The sequence below is a fragment of the Physcomitrium patens genome, chromosome 11, assembly GCF_059467195.1.
Source record: "Physcomitrium patens ecotype Gransden chromosome 11, ASM5946719v1, whole genome shotgun sequence".
NCBI classification, from domain to species: domain Eukaryota; kingdom Viridiplantae; phylum Streptophyta; class Bryopsida; order Funariales; family Funariaceae; genus Physcomitrium; species Physcomitrium patens.
Window position 1 is genome coordinate 13,619,974 of NC_143420.1, and position 10,332 is coordinate 13,630,305.

The window sequence follows — 10,332 nt, forward strand, 5'->3', positions numbered from 1 at the left end:
TTTTAATAGTAAAGTTTCATTAGTCATAGTATTTTTTACATATATACATAGATAATTTTTATAAATTTGCCATCAAAGTATCTAATGTTTTATGTTCTACAAAAAATAAAAAAGAAAAGGAAAAAAGAAGAAGAAGAAACCAGGATTCATAGTTTAAAAATTTCTCACTTCATTGCATAAAATCAAGTCTCAGATACAAAGTGTAAAATGATAATCTACTGATATAAAAAATTGACCAGTCTACGTTTGTATGTAGCATCAAAAAATCCCATTGGCTGGAGCAGCAGGGGGCACTCATTATCAAGGATTTCGTTCACGGGGGGGAACGTGAGAACGCGCCGCGGCGAGAGCACCCTCGTCTAGAACGTAAACGCCATGTATGCCCAGTGCTGAGGGAGGGAAAGAGAGGCGACGAAGACGAAGAAGAAGGGAGTCGAAGGAGAGGGAGACTGGACTGCACTGGACATTCCGCAGACATGGCCGCATATCTATAGCCAGAGAAAGAGAGAAAGAGAGAGAGGGAGGAGGATTCGATACGAGGAAGGAAAGCGAGAGAGAGGGTTAATGAGCGATGAACCTCGCTGGATCTCGGTAATAGCGTCGACACCATGGTCTCCCATCAACGCTGCACTAGCTGGATTCGAAATTTGTAAAGCATGATTGTGTGTGTGTGGGAGGAGAGGGTTTGATTGAAGCTCGGGCTTTGCGTTTCCGGAGATGCGAGGCTCGGTTCCGCGGTGTGCAAGGGGAAATAGTAAGCGGCACTAGCGCTCAGCGGTGAGGTTTAGGTCGGGAGTCATGGGCACCAAGGAGAAAGCGGCGGACGCTGCACAGCAGGAAGGGGACAGGGCGGAAGGCGTGGAAATGAGTGAAGGTGGTGGTGGTGGTGGTGGGGATGCTGCACATGATGACGATGATCATGGCGGTGAAGCCGGTCATCGGAGTAAGGACGAAAATGAGGTACTGTTCGGTGAGAGTGGGTGGAAGGGGGCGGTGTTTTCATTTTAATTCTTCCACGATAATGTACAGTTTGTAGGTTTTGAGGTCATCCGGGGCTTTCTTAGTGTTGGTCGGTTGATGGCGTTCATGTTTTGTGTTTTTTAGTGTATTTTCATTGAAATGTCGCGAGTTTCTGTGAAGCGAGCTATTTAGGTTTTTTGTTTTTTTATTTTTATTCTTTCGCTCTGTCTCGTCTGGTAGGAAGCAATTGCGCGTGCAGAAGAGCTGAAGAAGTCTGCTGAGGCTAAGCATTTGTTGCGTCAAGCTAATTTAGCGCCGGAAAGACCAGGTAATTTTATCGAATTCCTCGTCTAGAGTTAGTAGACCAAGCTTTTGTTGTGTGTTTCCACACATGATTTTGTCGGTTGATGTCAGGGAATGCTTTCTGTGTAAAACTCCCCCGGAATTGTGGGTCCGTTTCACGAACATTTTCATGGCCAAGCAAAGTTCTCATGGCAAGAGCTCGGCAGTAGTTTACACATAGCTGAGACTTGTAGTTCACCACCTTCGTCTGCATAATTCTTGTACATGATTTTTCCTGTCCAGGGTTTTTTCGATCTTGTTGGGTTTGGGTCGTGCTCTGATTCTCAGGAATATACGACTTTAAGAATAAATACCGAGGAGTGTGCAGTTAGATATATTCTAGCGCTCTTGAGTCAGTTTTCTAACATTACCAAGGTATATGGTTCCTGCCTAAAAGAGCTATTAGTCATGATCCTTGTTCGGCCGGCTACTTTTGCCAGATGCCAGCTTCTTCAAAACATTGGATTCAAGCATCAAGCGTAATACAGCAGTAATTAAGAAGTTGAAGCAGATCAACGAAGAGCAGAAAGAAGGGTTGCTTGAGGAACTTCGGGTCGTCAATTTGAGCAAGTTCGTAAGTGAAGCAGTGACTGCAATTACGGACGCGAAGTTGAAAAGTTCAGACATTAATGCAGCTGTGCAGGTAAGTATTTCTCCTCCTCATGCGTGCTGCTAGGATTTTCTCATGTAGCACCGAAAGGAAATATGGAAACTTGCCGTAATAATTACATCTCATGTAGTTGGTCCAGAGTTTTATGAAGACGACTATTATAAAGTCCTTTGACGTTATGTCGTGTATGTAGGTCTGTTCCTTACTTCATCAAAGATACAAAGACTTTGCGCCAACACTTTTGGCAGGGCTACTGAAAGTTTTCTTTCCTGCTAAAGGCGATGAAATTGATGGTGATCGTAGCTCACGGGCAATGAAGAAACGCAGCACACTCAGGCTTTTGATGGAGCTTTATTTCTGTGGAGTATTTGAGGATGGAAGTATGTTTATTAGCATCATTAAAGACCTCGCTGGTAGTGAGCATTTGAGGGACCGCGAAGCCACTCAGACCAATCTTTCTCTTTTGGTTAGCTTCGCAAGGCAAGGTCGAGGCCTTCTTGGTCTTCCGCTGAACGGTCAAGATGGACAAGATGAGGTACTTTCTACAGCTTTGTTAGGTTAAGTCACCCAGATTTTACACTCGTCTTACTTCCAACATTTATTCTGAAGTAGTTAAATCCTCAGCTTTTTGAATTGTCCATCTACTTACATGTTTTTGTGTGTTGAGTGAGTTGGAAATTTAATCCTATCCACTTGTTGTGCTCATCTACTGGCTAGGTATTTCTGCAGTTTTTGATATCAGTGGAGATGTGAAACCACATGTATGCTCTTGACGTATGGGCAATGTATGACAGCAGATGGTATGAATGACGTGTTAGAAAATGCATGTGCGCCTAATAGTAGATCGAGAGATTTGGTATGATTGATTTGTGTGAATATCCGCAGCATATATTTTTGATTTTTAAATTGGAATTTGTGGGCTTTGTGCAGCTGTATAAGGAGCTAAGCATGAGTAATGATCAGAAGAAACTTTTGCGTAAGATGTTCCAGTCATTTCTTGATGCAGTGGTGGAACTCCTGCAGACAGAGCATGGGGTAATTTTTTTCGGTTGTGTAGTGCTTTGTTTTTATTCTAAAACCGTAATATTTAAAGATATTTTGAATCAATTTATTTTTATTGACGTGTGTTTGTCAGCTTGTCTATATATATATATTCTTTGAATGATCTCGTGAGCAGTACCTAAAATAGGCACCTCGTTAGACTCCTGATCCTCATTTCTTCTATTGTAAATATTACCATGAATAAGAGTTGATAACATGCGATCAAAATTCTTTTAACTTGAAGTCGGCAAATGTAACGGGTTTTGTTGAATTTATGTTATTTCTAAGGTTGGAACTACTTCTGTTCAATGTGATATCCTGGCAGGCATTGCGGCAGCTGGAACAGGAGAACGCACGAATGCTCAATGCAAAGGGAGAGCTGAGTGAAGAAAATGCAACGGCATACGAAAAGCTCCGAAAATCTTATGAACACCTCTTTCGCAATATCTCTTCGTAAGTTCCTGTTTTGAACCGCTGTAGGATCATTACTGGATCTGAGTTTTTCTGAGTAATCTTGCAGTGTGGCTATTTCGCTCGGATAGTCTCACGTTTTAAAACTATCTGTTTGGGTGTTGACAAACTGTGATATTCTTTCGACCAGACTCGCAGAAGCAATAGATATGCAACCTCCAGTAATGCCAGAAGATGGCCATACCACCCGCGTTACCTCAGGAGATGACGGTCCCTCCCAAGCGACTGGAAAGGAACCTGCCTCTCCAGAGCCCATTTGGGATGATGAAGATACTCGTTCTTTCTATGAAAACCTGCCTGATCTACGGTTTGTACTTTCTGTACCTAAAACTAAAATTCTTTGATTTCGTGTGCAAATGTGAAGATCTTTTATATTGTAATGTATAATAACAACTCTTCCTGTCTATTCTAAATATGTTGTTCAATAGCTGAGCCGCATTGGTTTGTGTGGGATTTTATTTATTTATATCAAGAACTTCTCCGTTGTGTTCTAATCATGAATGTGTTTTCAGAGCTTTTGTCCCAGCAGTGTTACTTGGAGAGGCTGAACCGAAGGGAGTAGCAGAGGCTTCATCAAAGGCGGCAGAGCAAGTGGTGGGTATATATATATTTTTTCTTCACAATTAGTTTCGATGTGATGCCTTGGATATCAAGAATAAAGGCCCTTAGGACAAGTGTAAAAGAATGTATTTGTGTATCGATTACCTTCCAATTTAGGGGTTGTCCGTCCAACTTTTCAAATAGTGTATTTGTATATGTTTTCGTTGGATTTTTCACATTTGTTTTGGTGATCGACGTAGGACTTGTAGAGTTGACTACGAGGGATTTCGACCTTAATCCAATTGGAGTAGCTTTTGATGTTTCAAATACTTTTACTTGAGCCTAAAAGTGTTTATTTTGAAGCAATTACTTCGCCATCTTGAGCATAACTTGTTAACACCCGTAATATAGAGTGAAGCATACTGAATGAATGGAGTTGAGGTCTTCGTATTCGTTGCATTAAATTTAGTGTTGTTCAAGTATGAGCATTAATAGAGAGACATTAACAGGAACCAGAGCAAGGTGTTGGTTCAGCACTAGATGTTTTAGATGTTCTCGAAACAGAACCTCAAGTTTCGGAAACAGTACCAACAGCCCCAGATGATAAGTCATCTTTCAGTGTCTCTGAGAAGGCCAAGGATAAAGATAAGGATGACAAAGACAGAAATCGAGATGTAGAGAAGGACAAGACAAAGGAGAAAGACAAAGAAAGCGAGAAGAAGGCTGACAAGGAAAGTGAGAAAGAAAAGGTGAAAGGCGTTGAAGGTGCTAGTCTTGACAGTCTTCTTCAAAGGCTTCCTGGCTGTGTTAGTCGAGACCTGATCGACCAACTGACGGTAGTGTTTTTCGACAATTGCTTTGCTTGTTAATTCTTTTGCTAGACCCCCTCATGATTCCTTATGTTCGTACTCTTTTTGGGTTACTGTAGTTTGTTAATTTTTTCCAGCTCCACAGTGGGACTGCATGTTGCCCAGAGTTCCCTCAGTAGTTGTCATTTGTTTTGAAGCATTAACGTTCTGACTTCTTTTGAAGCTGCAATATTTATTGATGTGAATTTTGCATATCCACTATTTATTCTGTTATTGATATAGTACATAGAAAGTATATGAACTGTTGCACGAGCTTTACACTACAAACATATAATCTAATATTCACTGAGCTTTTATCTTCTTTAAGTTCTTTAACTTATGAAAATGCATCTCTTCTCACGACTAGATTCATTACTATTGTTGCATTGTCCATAGTGTTGTCTGATAGTGTAGAGCTAAAGTTCACTGTTGATCTTGCTTTATATACTTTTTTTCGTTTTTGACATCCTTGCACATTTTGCCTCTGCGCAGGTAGATTTCTGCTATTTGAACTCAAAAAGCAGCCGAAAGAAGCTGGTGCGCACTCTTTTCAACGTTCCTCGAAGTTCTTTGGAGCTTATACCATATTATTCTCGGATGATTGCTACCCTGTCTACATGCATGAAGGATGTTGCTCCAATGATTCTACAACTGCTTGAAGAGGAATTTAATTTTCTGATGAACAAAAAGGTATGATCCCTGCTTTCTTTGCTCGTGCTTCGTTGAATGCCTTGTGAAGTGGATGCATTGAAAACTATTTACTGAACAACACATGCTTAGACCTATTTGTTTGTGTTCTGTATGGTTCAAATAAATGCTTTTGATGTTACTCTTGTTTAGATTGTATATTCTTTTGATTTTCCAACAGATAAGAAATAAGGTAAAAATGCCAAGCGTTTGAATCCCTTGTCTTTTTCTGGTTTCAATGAGGCATTGCATGTCAGTAATCGCAGTCTTTCTGAGTATTCACTTGAACGTGGCAATGTCCTGTAGGACCAAATGAACATTGAAACCAAGATTAGGAATATTCGCTTCTTAGGTGAACTTGCGAAGTTTAAGGTGGCATCGCCAGGCCTTATATTCAGTTGTTTAAAGGTATATTTGCTTAGTTTTAAGCAAGTGTTTCGCTTGTGCTTGGTTAGTCAACAGTGCGACTGTTTGCTCCACATTTCGAATTGGTCGACCTTTTATCCAGGATAACTTTAGATTTTGCGTTTTCTCTGATTTTATTTTATTTATATTTATATATTTATATATTTATAACCTCGTTGACTGTTTCTCTGATGCCTATGCGTGTGGTTTTGCAGTCATGCTTAGATGATTTTACACATCACAATATTGATGTTGCCTGCAATTTGTTAGAAACTTGCGGCCGCTTTCTGTATCGGTTTCCAGAGACATCCTTACGTATGGGAAATATGCTCGAGATCATAATGCGCCTCAAAAATGTCAAGAACCTGGATGCCCGACATAGTACTCTTGTAGAAAACGCTTATTATCAATGCAAGCCTCCTGAAAGGTCTGCTCGTGTTTCTAAAGTTCGTCCACCCTTACATCAGGTAGTTAATATCCCCCTAATTTTACGTTCCTTGTTCTCGTCATTGTCTCCTCTGCATTATTGGTATTGCTGTTAGTTAGTAACGCAGATGGATGTTCCTTTCTACTTAAATCTTGATGTTAATCTTTACTTCGTATTCTGCAGTACATCCGAAAACTACTGTTTGCGGATCTTGATAAAACTACAATAGAGCGGGTTCTACGGCAGTTGAGAAAGCTTCCATGGAGCGAATGTGAGACGTATTTGTTGAAATGCTTCATGAAGGTCTACAAAGGAAAATACAGCCAAGTTCATCTAATAGCCTCTTTAACTGCCGGCCTAAGCCGATATCATGATGCGTTTGCAGTTTCTGTGGTTGATGAGGTAACGACTCTTTACTACTGAAAGTCGTCTCATTCTTTGTGTGCTTAGTTCGCCCAGCATTCAATACGGTCTCACATCACCATTCTGTTTCGCACTAGAAATCGTAGTTGGTCACGAGAATCCTTATCTCTTCTCCTCGAAACCATCTTCTTGATTCACAAGCCAAATAGGATGGGGTTTTGCATCAGTTTCCATGTGAGCTTCTTCGTTATTCATTTTCTTTGCGTGGTAGAAAGAAAACTCACTAACTCAGGCTGTCTGTATGATCCCAGGTTCTAGAAGCTATTAGAGTGGGGTTAGAGTTGAATGAGTACGGGATGCAGCAACGACGCATCGCATACATGAGATTTCTTGGAGAATTGTATAGCTACCGTCTTATCGACTCTCCTGTCATCTTTGACACTCTCTATCTGATCATCTTCTTTGGTCATGGAACTTCAGAGGTGAATATATTATGCTATCTCCTTAAATCTTTCTTTCTGCACCTACACAAGTTAGTAGATACTTTTGCGAATAACTCGCATATTATTAATTTAACAACTGTCCATGATGCCAGATGATCCATACAAGCTACTATGAAGATGAAATTATGTTTTGAATGCAGCCTACGCAACTCTTCAGTCTGTGTTCTTATGTTTTTGACAGTTTTTTCTTGCTGATAAATAAAATTTTGCCTGGACTTAGTGCAGTATTTGTGCTCCTGCGAAGAGCTTGATATGGTGATGGAAATATAATGTGGGTGATAAGATATTAAGCATGAAGATTATTGGGTTAATTTTAATTGTTGGTCTGAAAGATGTCATGTTCTGGTCTGGCAGTTATGCCCAGGTGTCATTCCGTTGTGGATGTCGCTCTGTTTGTAGACAATAGTGTGGGTTTGAAGTCACAGATTCAATAATTGCACGGTTTTGAATTCTTTCTTACCACTTAATTTCTGTATGTACAATCCAGCAAGATGTGTTGGATCCTCCAGAAGACTGTTTTCGACTTCGAATGGTCATCACGCTTCTTGAGACCTGTGGACAATTCTTCGATCGAGGTTCATCCAAGCGTCGGCTTGATCGCTTCCTACTTTATTTCCAAAGATATGTTCTTAGTAAAGGAGTTATTCCTTTGGACGTGGAATTTGATCTCCAGGTACAGTAGTGCAGTAATGAGCGTCACACCTTTTCTCTCTGCTTTCTTTGAACCGTATTCCAAATCAACGACTTCCTCACTCTCATATTGTCTCGATTTTTAATTTTTGATAGCATAGCACGAGCCGTGGAGATTTTTACCGCTTTACGGTAAGAGCACTAAATAAGATGTAACGATTTTCTGTTTTTACAGGATCTTTTTGCAGATCTTCGTCCAAAGATGGTTCGATATGCTACGTATGATGAAGCTAATCAAGCTTTGCTTGAGTTGGAGGAGGTTGATCGTAATTTGGCAGCTTCTGAGAAAGATCGGAGTTCTCGTCCGTTAAATCCAAGCACGCAAGGAGATGGAGAGGCGCACGTGAATAATCCCGGATCGGAATATGTCAAGGATGCCCAAAATATTGGAGCCGCACCACTTGGAACAAGAGCTTCAGGAATTCATGGAGCAGGATTAGCCGATGATGCAGATAGTGAATCAGAGACAGAAAGTGGAAGTATGGAAGCTGATGGCCAGGAGGAAGAGGAGGAGCTGGAAGAAGACAAGTATCCAGATCATGATGATGAGGGTAAGAATGATGGACTATTATGTTGAGTTTTCTGTTGTGCCATAGGCTTGATTTGCCCGTATCAGACTAACATGTTCTATTTTTATTTTTGTCACTCCAACTTGAAACTTCTGATATGAGACAATGGAAGGTTAAATCTCTATGCTCAGCTGATGCACATGATCACGTATATTGCAGGTGACGATGAGCTGGAAGTAGAGGAGATGGAAGGTGGGGCTGACACTGCAGGTTCAGAGGAAGAAGAGAAGGTGAAAGTGATGCAGAAGAAGATGCCAGAAACAGACCCTGCCGAAGAAGCTGAATTTGATCGTGAATATCGCGCTCTTATGCAAGAGAGTATAGATTCTCGTAAACTTGAAATGCGATCTCGTCCAACTCTGAACATGACTATACCTCTTAACCTGTTTGATTCGAAGGATCACGGGCGAAGTGGCGGGACGGATATAGAGTCAGGTGACGAGGTAGTGGACGATCAAACAAGTGGAACAAGTGTACAGTTTCGAGTTTTAGTGAAGAAAGGGAACAAGCAACAGACGAAACAGCTCCGTATCCCACGTGAATGTTCTCTTGTTCAGAGTACGAAGCAGAAGGAGGCAGCAGAACTGGAAGAAAAACAAGACATTAAGCGACTAGTCTTAGAGTATAATGAGAGGGATGAAGAAGATCGTGCAGGTGCTGCGCCACAGCCGATGAACTGGGCAACACACCAAGGAGCACCTGGTTTGGGCCGGGGCAGGGGACATTGGGGAGAAGGAGGCGGGAGATTAGGAAATGCTAGGCAGAGACGGCCGATTGCAGTTGGCTATGGGCGACGGCGTTAGATTCGATGTACTCATCCAGGTACTCAGTCAGGTATCCTATTGGGTTTTATAGCAAACGAATGACTACTGCTACCCAGTAAGAAAGAGTAGTCTTATAAGTGCGACCTTTGAGGATACCTATTATTGCTAGGGGATCCCTGTGGATGGAGTATCACAGAGGTGTTATTTACGTGGATTTTCCTGGTAAGTTCTTTTCACTTGATAATAGTGTGACTTGGATTCTGCCGGTTCTCTTTCAAATTGAGAATCTTCGTAGTATTCGGTAATGGATTGCCTTGTTTCACGTCTGAAAAGGTTGTGATGTTTGTTCTTTCAGTCTGGGGAATTTGTATTATCGTGAAATGTTGCTGTCTTGTCCAGCTGAAATCTCGATTTGCATTTTCAAAAGTCTTTACAAAAACGGTCTCAGGGTCAGGTTTAGATTTGGCTTTTCAAGCGTTTTTTGTCCATAGTTTTTTTTATAAATAAAATTTTACTGGATGTATTTCTGGTGATTATTGAGTGGGCTGTGCACCAATTTCCCTGTTCGTATCTAACTGATCACTCCGTTGTTTCTTTGGCAGATTTGAATGCATGTCGAGGGGGTCCCGCTTTTTTCTTGTAGACTGTTTATCAGGATCACAACCTGTACCGCAACCATTTCTTTTTTCATATTGAGTATCTGGGGTTGCCATTGGTATCAATCTAGCGGCAAAAATGAGCATTTGAGTTTTCAGGCACCATTTCCAACAGGGTTTACACTACTCCTTGACTAGTTCAAATATAATTCTAGAGTATGCTTTGTTAAATGTTCTCATTTGTAATATTATTTCTTCAGTTTCTTTTTCTTTTCGATGTATTGGAGGTGGCTTTATTATGTGCAGTCAATGCAACCTTTATCCTCGTTCTACGCCCACAATAACAGGGAAATCGGTACACCTCATTAGAATTTCGTTTTAACAATGTCTTCCAACTTAAAATAATACTAATATAAGCACTGGTATCAATCGATCCTGAACGTTTACTGAATTCTGAGGCCGAGAAAGGATTTGTTGGAAATAGTGGAGACTAATCTTCTGAGCTGAGTTAGAGGG

The 10,332-nt window shown here is 40.9% G+C and overlaps 1 protein-coding gene across 1 annotated transcript; it reads left to right on the forward strand.

The window, feature by feature from the left end:
- The first annotated feature begins 415 nt into the window (after window positions 1-415).
- Window positions 416-10,086, forward strand: LOC112288757 (regulator of nonsense transcripts UPF2). Its single transcript, XM_024533285.3, has 18 exons — window positions 416-960; window positions 1,201-1,288; window positions 1,743-1,945; window positions 2,106-2,447; window positions 2,843-2,947; window positions 3,279-3,406; window positions 3,555-3,731; window positions 3,937-4,018; window positions 4,474-4,800; window positions 5,305-5,502; window positions 5,806-5,907; window positions 6,120-6,371; window positions 6,515-6,733; window positions 7,006-7,176; window positions 7,685-7,870; window positions 8,063-8,438; window positions 8,616-9,442; window positions 9,823-10,086. Exons 1-17 carry the CDS (start codon window positions 799-801, stop codon window positions 9,257-9,259), a joined length of 3,762 nt encoding a protein of 1,253 aa, XP_024389053.1. The 5' UTR covers window positions 416-798; the 3' UTR covers window positions 9,260-9,442; window positions 9,823-10,086.
- The last annotated feature ends 246 nt before the right edge of the window (window positions 10,087-10,332 follow it).

Excerpts from the sequence above, each read along its gene's own strand:
- LOC112288757 (XM_024533285.3), top strand. The coding sequence starts at position 799 with ATGGGCACCAAGGAGAAAGCGGCGGACGCTGCACAGCAGGAAGGGGAC. Across the intron at positions 4,801-5,304 it reads ACCTGATCGACCAACTGACG|GTAGATTTCTGCTATTTGAA; the intron begins GTAGTGTTTTTC and ends GCCTCTGCGCAG. Across the intron at positions 8,439-8,615 it reads TCCAGATCATGATGATGAGG|GTGACGATGAGCTGGAAGTA; the intron begins GTAAGAATGATG and ends CGTATATTGCAG.